This window comes from Mchenga conophoros, linkage group LG2 (genome assembly GCF_057382185.1).
Source record: "Mchenga conophoros isolate Kocher_MC1m ecotype Shallow Benthic linkage group LG2, M_conophoros_male_GT1.1, whole genome shotgun sequence".
In the NCBI taxonomy this organism is placed as follows: domain Eukaryota; kingdom Metazoa; phylum Chordata; class Actinopteri; order Cichliformes; family Cichlidae; genus Mchenga; species Mchenga conophoros.
In genome coordinates, this window is record NC_140527.1 from 35,803,376 (window position 1) to 35,822,403 (window position 19,028).

At 38.0% G+C, this 19,028-nt stretch overlaps 3 protein-coding genes across 3 annotated transcripts; all 3 read right to left on the bottom strand.

Annotated features, from left to right (window-relative positions):
* Positions 1–819: 819 nt before the first annotated feature.
* cd40lg (CD40 ligand) lies at positions 820–2,681 on the bottom strand. The gene is made up of 4 exons (XM_085243647.1): positions 2,404–2,681; positions 2,032–2,059; positions 1,831–1,932; positions 820–1,728 (listed from the first exon to the last, which is right to left on the bottom strand). Exons 1-4 carry the CDS (start codon positions 2,599–2,601, stop codon positions 1,361–1,363), a joined length of 696 nt encoding a protein of 231 aa, XP_085099773.1. The 5' UTR covers positions 2,602–2,681; the 3' UTR covers positions 820–1,360.
* A 1,322-nt stretch (positions 2,682–4,003) lies between these two features.
* tmtops3a (teleost multiple tissue opsin 3a) lies at positions 4,004–10,028 on the bottom strand. The gene is made up of 4 exons (XM_085246200.1): positions 9,656–10,028; positions 8,752–9,080; positions 5,515–5,748; positions 4,004–4,897 (listed from the first exon to the last, which is right to left on the bottom strand). Exons 1-4 carry the CDS (start codon positions 10,026–10,028, stop codon positions 4,685–4,687), a joined length of 1,149 nt encoding a protein of 382 aa, XP_085102326.1. The 3' UTR covers positions 4,004–4,684.
* Positions 10,029–15,490: 5,462 nt separating this feature from the next.
* On the bottom strand, positions 15,491–18,965 carry vgll1l (vestigial like family member 1-like). The gene is made up of 4 exons (XM_085243668.1): positions 18,760–18,965; positions 17,833–18,035; positions 17,380–17,736; positions 15,491–16,344 (listed from the first exon to the last, which is right to left on the bottom strand). Exons 2-4 carry the CDS (start codon positions 18,020–18,022, stop codon positions 16,307–16,309), a joined length of 585 nt encoding a protein of 194 aa, XP_085099794.1. The 5' UTR covers positions 18,023–18,035; positions 18,760–18,965; the 3' UTR covers positions 15,491–16,306.
* Positions 18,966–19,028: the final 63 nt, after the last annotated feature.

Here is a 19,028-nt window from a genome sequence, read left to right on the forward strand (position 1 = left end):
CCACAGAGAGAGGCTTTTCCATGCTGTGTTCATCATGTGTGTGGTTCAGGAGTGTGCATGTTGCTCAGATGCGGTAGTGAGAAACAGGATGGAATGAGTGACTAGAATAGATGACATTCTCTAAGAATGTACCTCCTCTGCAACTTTGTACACCTCCATAGAGATTCACACTTTCCATGCTCTTGTACTCCACTGTGACAGTGACAATGTGGTAGGTTTTGTTATGTCTAAGGTGTTGAGGGTGTTTGGTAGAATTTTATATTACTCATCATTTACAGTATTAAAAAAAGAACTTACACTAGACAGGTTACAGTTGAAAAAACCAAACAAAAAAAAAAAAAAAAACGTAGTCACCAGACAGGTTAGAGTAAAATCACCCGGAACTGGAGAGCAATAGTCTTCAGGTTTGAACTCTAAAAGCTAAATGGTCTTTGGATGGTCTGAACTGTATTTTATATTTAATGGTTTTCCTTAAGAATTACTGTATTTCAAACTGAAGTGGGGAACTTTGGATTTTTGAATTGTACACCGCATGTTTTGAGAGTCTGAAGGTTCATACCCCATTTATCAAAATAACTACTGGCTGCATGGGGGGTAATTTAAATGATAAATATGCAGCAGACTGGAAATTCTGCTTAAACCACCGGTCCTTTGCTTCCTCTCTTACCACTGAAATTGGTGGGTAGCCTGTACCTTAAGTGGTCCCATTTGGCGATGTGAGAAACTGCAGCTTCTCTTTGTGGTTTGTTTGTGTCCTAGAAATTGAAAACCATAGTGGTGCACACTAACCTAGAACATGATAAGCATCAGGGGTTTTACTGGTGATGAATCTTGGTGTTTTTACACCTGTTAAAGTAACCATCATTACATTAAGGAAATTCAGTTTTTAGGACTTATTCCCAAAGGTGTTTCCTTATGACCACTTAAAATGTTTTGAAAATATACCTCATGGTGGGATAATGTAACTCATACACGTAGAACCTCGGCACCTTCATCTTTAAACCACTAAGCCTGTGGTTCATTAGTCTGGATGTTTCAGTGTAATGTGTGCGTGTCCTTTAAATGTAACTCGTTCCTGATGTGAGGTTGATGCAAGAAAAACTGAGAAGAGTATAAATGTTTCAGATTAAATATTAGTTTCATTTCACAATCTATTTACATCAATAAATACAACATTTTACTAATCAATACAAAAACAAAAATAACTAAAAAAAAATATCTGGTGTAATAAATTATGTCTCTCAAATCCAAACTAATCCACGAAGATGTTTGAGCCAGCCAATTCAAAAGTGTTTTTGTAGATAAATCCACGAGATCCCATTCTTCAGCTTTTTTCTATTCATGTGTCCATGTATGAGTCTTATAGTTTGTATATCCCAAAGCTTGTTGCGCCTTCTTCATAGTCCACCAGTGAGAGGTCTTGTACCCAGAGACTCAGTTGGTTTCCTTTCTCCAGTAGGATCAGATCTCCCTGAGCGGCTGTGCACATGTGAGGATTCTTTGTGCTCTCCAGGTAGCAGTAGGCCTTCATTACATCCTCACTTTCATCTGCCTCGTTCTTCCTCAGCTTGACCTTGCTGGCTAGTGGGATCGTAGAATCGCCCTTGGAGAAGGTCACTCTGGAGTAGACGTAGTAAAAACCAGTCTCTGGAATAGTCAGCCAAATCTGTTCATAATAGTTGATGCCTCTAAGAACAGAGTGCATCGTGTCCCACTGAAGACAACCCGCTGGAGAGATAAAGAAGTTTAATTAAACACTCATTAATAGATTTTTGATAACTTGTCACTGCATTTTTTTATTTGAAAGAAAAAAATGGGTAATATTCTTACGTGTTTTCTTTCCTTCAGCTCGCTTAACTGCCATGCGTGCTAAGGCTTTATAGAAGGTGTCCTGTTTGTCCATTTCCTGCTTTTGAGATGAGGGCAATCCATCTTAGAAAAAGAGAGAACAAATTTTTAAAGAAATTAATGCCATTACATCTTTTTATTTTCTATTTAATATATAAAATTTATTGATTGAACTGAATATACCTCTATCTTCTGCTGAGAAATGTTTTTCCTGTAGGGAAGAAAAAAGTAGAACATCAGAAATGGGTAAAAGAACTTACTGAAGGGAGGTTTTCATAAGCACACCTCGCCAGCATTTCCTATCTTTTAAATGCAGTCAAATTAGCCAGGTAAAACTACACACAGCATAAAAAATGTGTGAACCAAAAGATCTAACCAATTCTGCATACTTAACTTCCCTGTTTTAAAATAAAGCTGAATTATTTTAGTATATAGTCATGTTAAAATGTAATAAGAAGAAAACAGAATTTTGAGTTTAACTGTTAATTTTGGTTTTGTTTAAGCTGTCAGTTTTATACAATGGGTCCAAAGTGAATAAGAAAAAAAATGATTTACCATATGTTCATGGTAGTACAGGTAGAAGAATCCTGCAAGTGAAAGCAATAAATGCAGCGCCACTACGCCAACCAAGAACCGGACGAGAACCTTGTTGTGGCCCTGCGATGGAAGTGAAGCTGGGATGAGGACCGGCTGGGACCTGCTGCGTGGAGGCACCGGTGGTGGAGCCAGGCTGGTCTGGTAAGTGTTGATCATGATAGAGCGGAGCGGTGACAGCTGCAGAGGCCTGACGTCCGTGACATCCCATGCGCTTTTGAACTGCTCCTCTCTCAAGCATCTGAGTTTATGTCTGACTACTTCCTGGAAGGTCTCAGTACTTTGACATGCAGATGTCTTTGCAATGTCACTTGGTGAATACATGTGGTGTGCATGTTGGTTTAAAAAAAAAAAACCCTCACTGCATTTTCCTTTGTGTCAGCTATAGCATGTCTATAATGCTGCACATTGTAATGTGATTGTTATGTGAACCTGTGCACTTAGCTGGCACTACTTTCACTTTTTTGGCCCACAAAACCAAATCCCCATAAACTGTTTCAATTTTGTATATAAGCTGTTATAACATTAAAAGGTATTTTAAAGTACTTGTTTATCACATGGCACACACACATAGTCACACAGAGACACAAAGATCTATATTAAGAGTTCAGTAGTATTTTCACACCATTTATTTTCACATCTTTCTCGCAGACTATATCTGGAAATTATCTGGTCAGCCTAAATGTCAGAAGCAGACAAACGTAACACTATATCTAAGGCATTATGTATACTGAGCTATTCCTTCAAAAGACTAGTGCTATTGTTCACCGGAGTAAAGATTAAAGTTAGCTGTGTAACCACAGGATCATCGTGGTTAATTTTGGTTAATTTTTAACCTCAACCTAACTTTAATTCATGTTGACGAACTGAATGCACAGACCAAACTCAAACTTAGTCTAATCTGTTGAGAGTTTACTGGCTACAGTTCACACCATGGCGTGTCCATTTAGATATACAACACTGTTAACGACCGCAGGATAAGTGAAATGTGCTTAGTTGTGGTAGCGGATTTGTCTGGAATGAGACCAACCATTGACTCTTTTTTTTTTTTTTTTTTAGCCCACACATGTTGGTTAAGCTAAAGTGAAAACTGTTTAATGTGGGGTTCATACAGTTGCTTACAGAGTTCTGCATACAGCACAGTGCAGCGTGTCCCTGTGTAAGTCGCTATTAGACAGTGAATGTTTCATCTCCAAAACAAGTGGCTGGAAATATACAATAAAGAGTTTTTACACCAACTACAATAAATGATCGTGATTAAAAGCCTAATATGAGTTAAAGTTACCCAGGGACTTTTATCACAGTTTTATACACACTAATTATTTTCCATTTTGGACTCATGTAAATGTGAATAATATCAGGGGGAGGTTAAATTTGCCAGTGTGCGCAGTACAAGTGTTTCTTGATAAAAGCTGGATCTTTATTTCATAAAAAGACTGCAATTTAAAAAAAAAACTTAAAATAATAATAATATACAGTAATATACCATCTACAAAGTGTTACGATTATTTTTATGCAGCTGTCTAAACAAGAAATGTGTTCAATGTTTTAGAAATCCTTTACAACGGCCCACTGCCTCCTCTAGTGGTTCAAAAAATATTTTTAACTTTAAAATGATGTCAGTACAGAGTCTTCACATGTTTTTTGTGTGTCAACGGTCCGGAGGAAAAACTGAAGAAAATTGGAATATGATTTTATTTTGTGTAAAATTTTAAAGACATTCATTCACTCATGCACTCATATACACTGCTAGGACCAGGTTAGACCTCCTTTTACTATCGAAGTGCTTCAGTTATTTGAGGCGCAGCCTGCTCAGCTGATCCCGAATTACGCCAAGAAAATATCTCCCACATCACTATTTCACCAGCACAGGATTGATCCATGTGTTTGCTGTTTTTGCTAAATTATGACTCCGTCAACTGAATGTCGCAGCAGAAATCGAGACTCATCAGACCAGATGACAAGATTTTTCCAATCTTCTGTTGTACAGTTCTGTAGCCTTAGTTTCCTCTTCTTAGATGACAGCAGTGGCACCTTGTGTGATCTTCTACTGCTGAAGTCAATCTGCTGTAAGGTCCAATGTGCTGTGCATTTACAGATGCTCTTCTACTTTCTTTTGTTGTAATGATGGTTACTGGTACCTTCCTATCACCTTAAAGCAGTCTGACCATTCTCCTCTGACTTCTAATATCAACAAGGTATTTTAATACTCTCAGTCAGTCATTTGAAAAAAACAACTTTTTTATGGAGTGTAGTGAACATAAACTACATGTCGGCTGCAGAGCACAGTGTTTCTGGGGCCGCTGGGGATCTGGACTTGTGGGGAGCTGAGGGAAGCTTTCCTATGGACATGGAAATATTCTGACAACTGTGTCCTCGGAGTTCGGTGCTCTTCTCCTTGTACAATCTCAGGTTCTCCTTTGCACTTCATGAAGGCCAAAACACATCTATAAAACTGTGCAAAAGTATAGTGGAGAATGGAATAGAATGGTCAGTCGCAATAAGTAGTGATTTGCAGATCAAAGGACATGTCGAGCGCTCAGTTTAACACTGGTAAATCTCCCTGGAAAGTTCAGTTCATTATATTTAGGATACATTTAACCACGGTTTACATTTAACCCTTGAAAACTAGACCCTAAAATGAAGTATTGTGTAAGTTCGTGCAACATCGTCATATAATCAGTTTGACAAAGGATCGACCTACTTTACAATAAATGACACCCCTGTATTATCTATGTTATCTATTATGGGATAATCAGAATCATGGCATTGAAATAAAAAAGTAGTAACGAAAATGCTTTTCAATTAATGGTTCTGAATTTAATATCTTAAAAAGATTCTCTTCAGGAGTCTCATTAGAAACACTGAAAACATATATCATCTTGGGTGCTGCAGAAACTGAGCTGCAGTTAAAACTATTGTGTTCAACTCTGTCAGTGACACAATGCCACTCCATTTTTATAACAAACTGGTCTAGACAAGATACTTTTAGTATATTGTATGCAGTGATATTTGAAATACAGACATTTCTCAGCAGTCCTATCAGTCTATCAGTTATGTCCTCACTCTCACCTGTTTGTTGAAGAAAACATAGATAACAGGGTTGACAACAGTGCTGAACTTGGCCAGGATGGAAGGAATCACACTAGTGATGGGAGTCACCTGCCCCGACCCACCAAAGGTGGCCATCAGTGCCACGATGCCATAGGGCATCCAGCACAGCATGTAGCAGGACACCATAGAGAAAACCATCAGCGAAATGTGGCGTTCTCTGCGCTGAGCTGCCAGAAGATTGATCTTTCCCACCTGGAGATGTGAGAGAGAAGGAGAATAAGAGGTATAGATGTAAAGACACCAGAAAATTCATGTGTTTTGCTTGTGTCTCTAAGAATCTTAGGCTTTTTCAGGTCCACTAATAGGCTTTTCGTGCCTCTTGCATATGCTCTTTTATTTCAGTCCCAACACATTTTATTTTGTGTGAATAATTTGCTTACATAAGCTATCTATCAACTGATTACTAAAATCCACACTTTGCGCTGCAGTATGTAGCATTTAAAAATCTGTGTCTTTGGTGCCCTCATGTGGTATTATGAAGAGTTGACAGTACACAGGTGATTTCCTACTCAAGTGAAGAATAAATCTTCACTGAAAGTGTTTTTTTAAAATCCAAATATACGGTATAATATAAACATTAATAACAAGTCAACAAGAACCGTTACTTGAACCAGCTCCACTTCTTAAAAGCAGCGAAGTGAAGTTTAAAGCGCACAGCAAGTTAGTGAGCTGTAAGTGATGATTGTATTGCTCACAAAAATTAAAATATCAATTTTAAAGGATATTTCATAAAAACAAAATGAATACACTCAGAAAATAGTATGCATATGAAAAGATATCAAGGATACTTTGTTTCCAGTATATTGGTCAGACTTCAAGAGGATCAGTGAGGATCCCATGATCCCCATAATATCATAATATAATATTAATTATATGTGTTTGATTTGTTCAAAAATAGTATCAATTTAACCCTTAGCTATAGTTGAAGCCCAACAGATAGTTTTGGGAGATATCATAAATATATAAATTTATAATTTCTATGATTTTTTAACTTTTTAATATATTTTTTATGAGATGCTTTGACCACATTATGCGTGTTAACGTTGCATGGTTTGTCCACCTCAGGGCGCTCTGTAACTTCCTTGTTGGCACGTGTGTGTAAAATGCCACAAACACTATAGTGGACAAAGCATAAATGAGCAAATAAATACATACAGCAAATGTTAGAGGAACCTGTTTGTGTTGTGTATGTCTGAAAGAGAAAAAAAAGACTGAAATTTTGGAATACCAAATTGTTACATGTCCAAATATCAGTATAGGTATTAGTCTTAAAAATCCTAAATCAATCAGATTCTAGGTATAATGACAACCTGTTATGAATGACTGCTGGATCAGCAGAATATGTCCGATGTGTGATAATCAGAAGGGGCTAAAAACAGATGCCATGTTTTTAGATCTTGGTCAGAAGCAGTATGACCACATTACATGCCCAGATACGTTTCATCACATTTGTTTTTGTTTTGTTTTGTTTTTCAGATAAATCATAAAGCAAGTGGTTACAGCAGCATCTCACCGGTCAGTATTGATTTCATGTGCCCACCTCCGTATGTAATTACCACCGTGATGCTTGTCATGGTGATTTATGAATAAATGAGCATGTCTGGCTTGTGAAAGAGGCCTCACAGAGAAGAAAATCTACCCCATCTGTCAAATTACTGCTTATCTCTCATACACTCAATTACACCTCTTGCTATATAGGATTAGATCATGGCCCTCACTGCTCTGTCTGAACAAACCTCCCTCATGTAATAACTGTGGTCACTTCTGCATGACTGACCTTCTATTCTCCGTTCTCTCTCCTAAATCGAGCTACCTGCTGATTATGATGGTGAAATGGTTTTCCCTACTGCCTGCCACAGTTTGATTTGTCTTTGTATCTCTATGTGCTTCTCTTTTATCTTCTCCTTTCCCTTACCTCTCATGCAGTGGGAATAGATGATCATCTCACCCTGAGTTCTTCTTTGTCACTTTTGCTTGCTCATACTCAGAAGATTGTTGTTGTTTTTTCCTCTAATGCCGACACTATGACTCTGTTTACCTTGATATATAAGGAAACTATTGTTATGAACTTGGTCTCTGTATATAAAAAAATGAATTGAATTCCATTCCTTTGGGACTGAACTACAACATAAAATATGTTGATGCAACATGACTTCTCGCTCTTTAAATGGGATGCTGTTAGTTAAGAATATAGAAAAGACACAGGTTTGACCCACACCGACAGTGCTGATGCATATGGCGCTTCTCTTTCTGATCTGTTGGTTTAAGTTTTGAGAAGCCAGGAGACGGTTCCTCAGACAGATTGCCAATTCTCTAAAAATAGCTGATGGTTGGGCTCTGAGTTGATGCAGCTGAGCCCCAGTTCGCTGCTACAGTGATCAAGTCTGCAAAGCCGCTTTCTGCTCAGCCTCTTGGGTGCATCAAGCTTAAAAAACGGAAGTGCTTATATAATGACAGGTATCCAATAGCAACAAGTTGGTACCATGATCTACAAAAACCTTCTAGAGCATTTGGTGATAGAAGCAGTACAAGCAAGGAGTGGGAAGAACCCAACACTAACAAGAAACTCTTAATTACCAGTTATTTATCTATATGTATCCATAACAAAGATGGTGATACGGTGACCTAAAGGCATGGGTCGCTATAAACTGGGCTTGGTTTTACTGTCCTTAAGACAGTAAAGACAAAGACAGATTCAACCCAACACTTGCCCCTTATACATGGTCCCTTCTTTCTCCTCATTGATGAATTGCTAGCTTATCCAACTTGATTTTCCTTGGAATTACCTCAAAAACTCATGATCAAATTTTAATAGAACTCAGCCTCTTGTTAACCTCTAAAATCCGACCTTATGTCACAAGAATTCCAGTATTCAAGATCTTAGTCCTTCAGGGTAGTTACTGTGAAAAAATAGACAAAATGTGGTAGACATAAGCAAAAGCAGATTTCACACTCGTGTAAATTTCGATGAATGTAATTTGAACTCTGTTCTGCCATCTGCTTTCGGATTCGTTATCTTACTATTATAAATCATAAAATTCTGATGAATATACAGATGACTTATGATTTACTTACACATAAATAAACAACTAAAAATGACATGGTAGCACTGTACGTGGTTGCATGGTTTTCTCTTTGTCTTGTGTGATCGTCCCAAAAGATGTGGTGAAACTCTTCATGTATCTCTGAACTCACCCTCCTAATGGCCATCAGGATTCTTCCATAAGAATATAGCATGAGCAGAAGGGGCAGCAGCAGACAGAAGATGAAGAGACACAACACATACAAGATGCTGGAGGGTGAGCGGAGGTGCCACTGGACGGAGCAAGTGGTACCAGGACCCTCTGGTCCATAGCTGCTCCAACCGAGGAGGGGAGGCAATGTCCAAAAGAGAGAGTAGAACCAAGAGCCTCCAACAAACAGCCAGGCCTTTCTGAAGTCTGAGACATCAACCTGAGAGGAATGGAGAACGGTGGTGTAGCGCTCATACGATAGAAGAGACAAGGACACAAGGGACACAATCCCTGTTGAAGCAGGAGTGGAGAAATGAAAAGAGTACTTTAGATTTAATCATCAGAGGCCACTTGCCCTTGCAGCACCTCAGGCTGGTTAAAGCTTTTACGATCCCTTCATAAAGCCACATTTTGCATGTTGTAGAGTCTATAATGATGGTACTGTCCATAATTGTGGAGAAAAGTAGGTTATTGGCTTTATGTAAAGCAGCTGTATAAAAGATTATATATTTTATATTATACTTAAAAAGGAGAAAGTAAATGCAACCCCAGCAGCAAAGGGGGGAAAGTATTTCTTAAGACACAGGTGTTCCTGTATTTTCCTATAGAGTTCTTTAACTTAATTAAAGTCAAGCTAATTAACAAAGATCTGTTTCCCCCTGTAATTATTAATTTCGTTTGAAAGCCTTAAAACTCAGAGGTTTGAAGTGCTTCTAATTTAAGTTTATTACATTTTTATGTTTCTAGAATAAATGACATTATTTACTCTGCTCTCCCACTACTTCTGAAACGAGACACCGCGGTCATAATTATTTGAGTTTAAAGGGTAAACAGGGAAAAATACTACTCCTCATGCAGTTACTCACCAAAGAGGGAATTGGCAAATCCATACCACTTACAGCCGTACTCTCCAATTAGCCACCTCCCGTGCAGGCTGGCAGCAAAACTGAACGGTGTCCCGAAAACGCACACGAGAATGTCACTTAGGCTGATGTTCAACAGGATGAGATTGATGGGCGTCCAGAGGGACCGAAACTTTGCGAAAATGAGCAGAATGAGAAAGTTGCTGAGGATTCCTGCCACTAAAATAAAGCCGAGGCATACTGCCACCACCGTATGGCCGGTCCGGCTCAGCCCACCGGGGCTGTGGGGCACCGTGGAGCCCCAAAGCGCTTTGTCTGTATTGATGCTGGAGCTGGAGAGGGAGCTGTCAGTGGTACTGAAATTCCAGTCGACCATGGCAGTGACACCGGAGATAAAGGCTGACGAACAGCTGGACACACACAAGATAACAAAGTCCCGGTGGACCGCAGCTTTACGCGCAGTGGGAGCTGGTGTAACACAAGTATGAGAGTGTGAAGAGACCTAAGACGTGCAATTCTTGCACTCCAATATATGCAACTACCCCCATTCTCTCCCTCTGCCACACAGACTGTTTGTTGTTGTTGTTTTTTCTTTCTTTCTAAGAGTCTCCCTAGTTTAATATAATCAGCCCTTTTGGTTAACATTGCCTGTTTAAATGGAATAAATCACCCAAAGTTACAGCTCCCCAGTCGCAATCACAATGCCTTTTAGGACGCTGTGCTGAGCTTGTGAAACGTGATTCAGACTCGCGTAATTACCCGTATTTCCATTGGGTTTGATCGTTTTTCATGGCGGATATAAATGATTGTCCAAAATAACGTTCTAATTTTATGGACAGCTTGGAATAAATTGCTTTGGCGTTCCGCTCCAGGAAACCAGACTTTGTTGCACGATTTTGCTAAGCTGTGCGTTTCGTATTCATTGTTGCTTCCTGTGCCAGACTTCTGCAAACTGTAGGGCACACAGAAAGTCGCCACAAAGAAAGTTTCACACTTGTTCAGCATTTTCTTTTTGCACCTTCCTTTACCAGTTCAATAATACCTTCTGACCATCCTAGCGCACCCCATTTAAATCCCATTAATCGATGTCAAATGCTCTCACCGACTCTCTGTAATCCCGTGCCTCACAGTATCCTTTGAATTTACTATCGACCTGAAACTATATAATTTTTCTTTTAAAAGTGTGCTTTTAAAGGTCTTTTGTTGCAATCTGTTGCTAATGGTTTTAATGCTTTCAAAAGCATCACATGACTAAAAACATATATTTCTGTAAAGTGTAGAAATAAATGTATATTTCAATTGATAAACAAATGTGTTAATGATGTTTACAAAGCAAATTATATTTACATTTCATTCATATGTTTACTTATTGAATGTTTGTACTTTTACTTGTGCACTTTCAAAACACTAATAATTGTGTATTGAATCTACCAAGTTGATTTTCCCTCATTTCCCTCAGGCTAGGATTTCCTGCCTTCTGATTGGTTAGGGAAGTCACATGGGGTCCGAACAAGGAACTTGTGTTGCGTTAAAGTGTGCCAAGAGTAAGTAAGAGATCTGAGAGTTATCTGTCTCCATCTTGCTGTTTTTAACAGTTCAGAGAGATTCAGAAGCACATAACGAACCTTCGTGTATAATTTCTATAGAGGAAATAACTGGTAACGAGCAAAAGCCGGTACCTAAGTACAGAAATAAACTTAAAACAATACAAAACATCTGGTATGTCATTCTATCTATATATGTTCTGGGGTCTGAAATGTGCAAAAACATCAGTATATGGTTTTTAAAGAAAACCTCCTGTGCTTCTTTCTAGCTACACATATTATTAGGTTACACAAAACAAGCTCTGCTGGATTCACAGTTCAAAATCATCCTTATTTATGCAATACTTGGCCTTCGTGCAGGTCCGTTTCTCCGGTCCCTCTTTCTTATGAGTCGTTTGTTCCTTGTAAGGTTATTTTAATTATACCCTGTATAAATTTAAACAACAGAAATGATCCAATGATCCTGTAGAGACAGCCACATTTCCATTCAAGGTCTCGAAAAACCCCAGTTTCAAAATACACGAAAAGGGTTGTTTTGTTGTGTTAACAGTGATTTAGTCATCATTAAACTGTTAAGAATTTGAAAATTGATGATTAATCTCGGAAGTCATGACACACCACTCTCCCCTACATAAGTTGCCTTTATAAGATAAAAGTATCGGTATTATTATTAGTATCGACAATACTGGCGATGTATTTACCCGGTATTGGATCGATACCAAAATGTGCAATAATGCACTGGACTAGTTTGAACAGTGGGTTTACAGGTAGAAGTGTATATTCTCTGATCATCCTGAATATAAACATGCATTTTAAAATCACGCTGTGTTTTTTAATAAACAGACAAAACACATTAAAATAATGCGTTAAATACAATGATTAACATTTTTATCTGATGCTGCCTGGTGTGTGTGTGTGACAGTGTGCATGTTTACATGCTGAGAAGAGAGCTGCAAGTGTTAAAAAAAACAGCACACCTAAGTGAAATCACAACTGACATCTGACTAATACATATCATTCAGCCACCATCACGCAGGGTAAATCTCAAATGCTGCAGGTCACTGGTTCCATTAGCTCACATGCAGCAACCGTAAACTCCTTATGCCCCTCTTCTCTGCAACTCTGCAATCAGCATCACGGGCTTGTCGAAAGCTCAGTGGGCAGTAATCACTTCAGAGCCAATTGCCTTACCAACACCGGCCCCCAAACATAGGCCTTAGATTGGCCTGATTATGCTCGACACAAGAGAAAAAGGAGGATTACGGTTTCAAGCCTGCATGGTTTCTGAATCCACGCCGACCCCCTGGTGAGGCACAAATTGTCTGCTCTTCCCCCTTCACACCTGCTGCCAATCTTCTTTCTGCAGTGTTTTTAAAGATACCAGAAAGATCCTTAAATTGTTAACAAGAAGCCCTTCCAATCTGAACCTCTATAGTTCTTTTCACACCTGCTTCTTGTTTTTAAGAGACTGTCAGTCTTAAAAGAAAGTGAGCATTTAAGAATTCTCTTTGCACACTTCACTGTAATTGACTTGAAACACTGCAGAATTTTGTCAGTGTTGGAGACCAATATTTTTAATTTTCACATGAACTATATGTTCTTTAAATACCCCATACTGCATTGTGAGCAAACAACATCTTTACAGTAGAACATTTTCCCATCTGTTTTATATTGCAAAACAAATATAAATCTTATATAAATCTAAAGCTTATAAAACCTTAAGTTCTTTATAACTGTCAGTAATCTAACCTGATTTCTTAAATGTTACATATTACCCACTATATTTAAGGTAACTCCATATGAATATATCACATCTCAAATGTGTGTTGTATCTCTCAATGCACAGCCAATTAACAGGTCTGGAAGCTGTTTTATAGAGAGACAAGTACATTTAGAGTTAACTGCACCTTGTGGTAGCTTAGATGGGATTTATCCAAACATTTTTAATTTCATGCAGTCAAAAATCAATTTCATTTGCATATTGAAATTTAGAAAAAAAAACTGTATAGTGAACACATCGAAATCAACTGACAGAAGCTTAGCATTATAATGGTGTTACACAGTGTGAAAATAAAAAAGTAGTCATTATGCAATACTTTATACTTACTATGTGGTTTACAAACTTTGCCTGGAGCTGAAAGTAGTATGCGTGGAAGTTGTGATACCAGCTGGTTCTGCTCACACAGTATTCTTTGCTTCCACCTAATGTGATTCTATCAATTTCCATAAGCAGGCAGGTTTGCTCGCCTACAGACCCCCGTAAGGCTGCTTTTACAGCTCAACCGCCATAAACAAGTTTATTATGTGCTTATTTTCTAGTGATAGCTGCAACATGTTCCTGCTCTATGAATGTTAAATGTCACATAAAGGTGTTGGCCAGTAGCTTTAATTATAAGATGTTAGACCTCTGAGTACAGACACCTGAAAGTTACCTCATCCTCCAATACCTGCACCTGGTTGTGCCTGTTGGAACAGTGCCCAGAAGGCCCATTTGGTAACCCATTCATGCTGTATTGAAGTAGCAGATGGAAAGAAACTAATAATAACTCAGCATCATCATTAGACCAGCCTCATAATGTGGAGACAGCTCGTCCTCCATCTGTGACCATGAAAAATGTCAACAGTTAAATATACTGTCATCTCTATTAGAAAAACCAGTTGGTGAGCTGACACTAAACATATTCCACTCAGAGTTATCATGTGCTGGATATAAATAACAGTGTTTTCAAAGAAACATAGTTAGTCTATATGGAAACGGATGTAAAACGGCAGCAGTAATGCTGAACTTATCGCTGAAAATGGTCAAAAGTCAAATTAAAGCTCTCAGAAAATGACACATGACGCATATAAAAGTTCTTTTTTTAAAGTCAAAATTCGCACAATAGGATGACAAAATAAGTAAGAAACTAAAACATCCTCATCCATCCTACTCCAGTGCACCATGACAAAAAGATGTCATTATTATAAATGTGATGATTCCTGCCATACTACCCTGCTGTGAAGATTAATGTGAAACTCATCTCTTTTTGACACTTTCTGCTGATACATGATTTCAAGAACACAGTGAATTGTGAAAGGCAGTCTGATTTAGCTCTAATTCGGCGCTTATTCTGCAGACTTCACACAGGAGCTCTTCAGTAATAAAATAGCAGCAGATTTACGTTTGTATTGAATGTGGGTTTAACTTTGGATGACAATTATTCATGTCATTGTTATTAATAATGAAATCTCTGTGGTATCCATAATGACTTTTCACTGTATGTAAGGCAGTATGAAATGAAACCTTTGTTGTCTCACTTATTTATTTATTAAGAAGCACAATGACTGTAAATGGTTTCTGACCTTCTTTCATTCCTTCTGGTTTTGTCAGACCATGCCACTCCGACCTGCAGGCCTTTTCTGCTCAAATAAGTTTCCCTGCTCTCCACTCACAGTTATTTTTTCATACCTGAGGTGTTCTTGCACTAAACTGATAAATAAAAGGAATTTATGTAAAAATGTATAATTTCTAAAACATTAAAGAAAAATCTAAGAAAATCAAAAATCTTGGCCTGCATACCTGGAACTATATGTAGATATGTATACTATACTTTGAATTTTAGGCAGACAGGCTACTGGGGACCCTAAAGAAACATGCACCTTCCTCGAGGAACATACACATAGCACCCCACTGGTGATATATTTTTGCCTTTGGCCTCATTTTACATTTCCATCCATCTGTAAATGCTAAAAAAAAAGGTCTTGCCATGACCTGCTCTAAATGTTTTTATTTTTTCTGTTTGTAATTTATTTGCCTGGTTTTTCTGAGTAAAAGTCTTTACATTTATTTATTGAGCCATGCTTTTGGTTTCATTTTTGATATTCGTGGCACTTCTCGTGGGGTTAGCACTGTTGCCTCACAGCAAGAAGGTCCTGAGTTCAATTCCACCATCAGGCCGGGGTCTTTTCTGTGGAGTTTGCATGTGACCCTGTGTGTGTGTGTGGGTTATCTCTGGGTACTCTGGCTTCCTCCCACAGTCCAAAGACATGCAGTTAGTGGGGACAGGTTAACTGGAAACTGTAAATTGCCCATAGGTGTGAGTGCGAATGGTTGTCTGTGTCTATGTGTTAGCCCTGCGACAGACTGGTGACCTGTGCAGGGTGCACCCTGCCTCTCGCACCGAGACAGCTGGGATAGGCTCCAGTCCCCCCACAGCCCTCATAAGGATAAAGGGGATGGATGGATAATACTTTTTGTGATATGAACTAATGTTTAAGTAAATCAGAAGCAGCAGTTGAAGAAATATTCACATCATTTATTAAAGTACAAGTAGCTGTAGTAGTTGTAATTAAAAGTCATACAACTTATATTTAAGTAAAACAACACAAATATAATAACAAATGTTCTTTAAAGAATCAAAGTTTAAGTTCATTATTTGGGTAAATGCTCTTGCAAAAGCCATAAAACATGCCAAAAGGTGTCAGCATTGTTCATTTTACACGATTATCTGTTGCATGATCGTTATTTTTCAAACCAGAATGAAAATATTATGTCTGTTTAACATTGGATGATATCTGAGAGTTTTATTTGTCTACTGTGTAAATCTGATTTCTTGTTACACCATCAGACACCTTACCTTGACAGTATTACAGAAAATATGTAATTATTACAGTACATTATCCTTCATTCGTCTGTTCCTATGTACATAAAATATTTTCACTTCAACTAAAGGTCCAATCCAAACAAACTTTAATTGATTAATTAGAAGTTATGTCAAAATCTTACATTTACAACATGTTCATTCTTAATACTGGCCTATTTACTGAAGTATGCCCGCAAACAAATGAAAGAGAAAGCCTTCATTCAACTCCACCACAAACAGAGCAGCAGCACATACAGTGCTCTGGAATGACGGACTTGAAGAACCAGTTTGTCAGAGACTGTTCTTTTTTAGAAAGATTATTCCAGTTACTACATGCTAAGGCACTGAGGTCATTTCGCACAGCTTTTTCCTCTCAGTTCGTTCTCAGATGATCCTTGCAGGCCCGTCGAACAAGTACAAACGGCTACAGAAAGACAGGTAGCTTTACAGAGCCACAGGTTCACAGAGTAGATGAAGCTGTTTTCCCTTCAGTACCAGTGCAAGTCCTTCTTTTCCAGATGCCGTCCTGAAAAACGGAGGACAAATGCTTAGTTCTAAAGGATGTGCATGTTCAGTAAAATGTTGCTGCAATATATAATGTGATAAATTTATATGTGTTTTATTTTTAACAGAGAAGCAATTTTTATAATAAAGTGCACAAAACTCTTAAGTGCTACAAGTAAGGAAGCTATAATATTAAGTGTCAGCTTTTTGGGGTTTAAAAAACTCCAAAAACAATTAGACTTTTGTAGTATAATAACCTCTATAATAATCTCTGGCACATCTGCAGACCTCCACAGTAGTCACCTTCTTAATAAATAATTCATATTAAATGTGGATCAGGTGTTCTGTTATGGGAATATAAAGCATGCTTCCTTTCCTGTGAATTCAACTGTATCAGAGATAATTTAAGAATACTAATGATACTGATTTAATGTGTTAACTTCATTTTTCTTGTTTTGTTTTGGCTGTCGCTTTTTTCTCGGTTATAAAATAGCCCAAATGCCATTCAAGCATGTAAGCTTTACATTTTAAGTTGAGGGACTGGGGGAAACTAGTGAAATGAAGTATTTTTACTTATATTCCTGAATACATGCCAAAATCCAAAATACTGGAACCTGTTAAAAAAGAATGGAACAGTGCAATTTGGAATAGATCATGAAAATAATGCAAAGATGCCACAAAACTGCACTGATCATAAAGAGACTTGAAATCTCCTTCTGAACCACAGAAGACAGTTTACAGCCATTACAATCATCTTAAATAAGTGAAAATCTTAAATCCTCTAATCAGAAAACATTAAGTATGTCAATTCAAAGTATTTAATTGCTCCTGTGAGTGCAGTAATTTTTAAGTTTTTAATTGGCTACTCTAACTAATTATTATTGCAACCTGTCTTTCTCTGAATTTACTTTTATACTTCCTTATATTTTTTTTTTTTGAACCTCTTAGGGATTTTTTTTAACCTTATTCTAAGACAATTCTCTATCCAAGAAGGATTTCTATCATTTTCCTGTGTGGAAGCTTTTGTAAACATTCTGGTTTACAGCTGCAGAATTACCAGGTTCAAAGCCTATAGCAGGGTCCACAGACTCTCTAAACCCTTGAGGTATTGTCCAGCTGGGAAGGAGCTCGGGCTTGGAACTGGAGGCAACTGGTCCCATTTCACCCCGGTCGCTGTGCAGTAGATTGAGGAGGGATGAGGCATACTGCTGACCAGTGAGACTTAACCCATCTGGGGACAGGGAGTATGCAATTGACGACAACCCTGGGCCCTCTCCTGCCCTGGTAGGGAATGTAGACCAGGAGCTAGAAGTATTGTTTGGAGTGGTGATGGTCAGCAGACGTGATGCAGGGGAGACCTGTGACATTGAGTAGGAGTCAATAGCAATGCCCTGACAAGCGCTTGCTGTGTCCTCTGTAGGGACAAAGACAGACAGTCAAAGAATGAAGATAAAACTGGCTGACTCTGCTGTTAGAGTGAGGCCATGTAGTGTTAAGTTTATACTCTCACCCAGTTTAATAGTTTTAGAGTGTTTCTTTGTCTTTATTGCTGATTCCTTAGCACTGTAATCTTTCTTGAGAGCACGGTTGAAGTGAGCATCCACCATGCTGTTAATGTCCCCCTGGAAGTATGTCAGGATGACGAAGTTGGAGTGCTGCTCCACGCTAACAGCGATCGGACTGTCTGTTCTGCTCTCCATGGGTCAGCTGTGACTGGTGAACAGATAATACATAATTTTGATTTATTTACAAACAAAAGGAACTCAAAACCTTATGAGCGTTTAGAGAATGAAAAAGCTTATATATGTTAGTATCATTGTAAAGCTTAAAAACCTATTTTCACTTTATTTATTTTATTACATTCACGTACATTATATACTTAACACTGACAGATATATTACATCCTATCTGCTCATTTTTTTTAAACCACAAGCACGCTTATTTAATATTAAGATCACAGAAATAAAAAGGCCCTATGACTCACACCACGCACTGCTGTGATGATGATTAACATGTAAAAACATTCAACACAAATAGCAAGATTGGAAAGGACACCTAAATTTAAAATTTAAGGTTCATAAATGATAACAAGTAATGCACCAAAACAAAATCAATGCACTGAATGACAATAATAATATAAAAAAATTAAAACAAAAACACATATCACTTGATATGATACTTGGTAGTAAGAAATATATAAACTAAGCATGTGCAATCAAAAATGTCAAAATCAGGGGGCTGAAATGCTTAATAATGCATATGGGTTGTTAAAAAAAAAGTCAGTCAGTGTAGCTTAAAAGTATCAAAGATTGAGATAAACATACAGTATAAAAACCTCATTCAACCTGTTGTGAGAACAGGAAGAATAACTTCCATGTAAGAAGACTGAACTAATAAAAACGTTTCACTTATATTTTTAGTAACTTGTTTCTCTTACCTGACCTGATGATGACCAAAGGTGAGCAAGGACTGCAACCTAGCATTGACTGGTTGATCAAAGTAATGATGAGCAGCAATTGGAAAAAAAAAATGTCGTTTGGCTTTTGTCTATTTGATTCCAAGAACCAACGCCAGGCGTTTGGTCTTTTTCTTTTCTGCTTAAGACAAAACGTTCCCCTCGCAGAGCCTCTAAAGTTACTGGATGTGGTAGCCTGGGTGGGCGTGTGAGCACTCATGAACACACAGAGCTATGAACAGAATGCTATC

Coding starts and splice junctions, on each gene's coding strand:
- vgll1l (XM_085243668.1), bottom strand. CDS start 18,022: ATGGAGAGCAGAACAGACAGTCCGATCGCTGTTAGCGTGGAGCAGCAC. Junction 17,737..17,832: donor CTCTAAAACTATTAAACTGG/GTGAGAGTATAA, acceptor TTGTCCCTACAG/AGGACACAGCAAGCGCTTGT. Junction 16,345..17,379: donor TGCTATAGGCTTTGAACCTG/GTAATTCTGCAG, acceptor TCCGTTTTTCAG/GACGGCATCTGGAAAAGAAG.
- cd40lg (XM_085243647.1), bottom strand. CDS start 2,601: ATGATCAACACTTACCAGACCAGCCTGGCTCCACCACCGGTGCCTCCA. Junction 2,060..2,403: donor TGTACTACCATGAACATATG/GTAAATCATTTT, acceptor TCTTCCCTACAG/GAAAAACATTTCTCAGCAGA. Junction 1,729..1,830: donor AGCTGAAGGAAAGAAAACAC/GTAAGAATATTA, acceptor TTATCTCTCCAG/CGGGTTGTCTTCAGTGGGAC.
- tmtops3a (XM_085246200.1), bottom strand. CDS start 10,028: ATGGTCGACTGGAATTTCAGTACCACTGACAGCTCCCTCTCCAGCTCC. Junction 5,749..8,751: donor TCCTGATGGCCATTAGGAGG/GTGAGTTCAGAG, acceptor TCACATCTCCAG/GTGGGAAAGATCAATCTTCT. Junction 4,898..5,514: donor ATGTTTTCTTCAACAAACAG/GTGAGAGTGAGG, acceptor ACTTTTGCACAG/TTTTATAGATGTGTTTTGGC.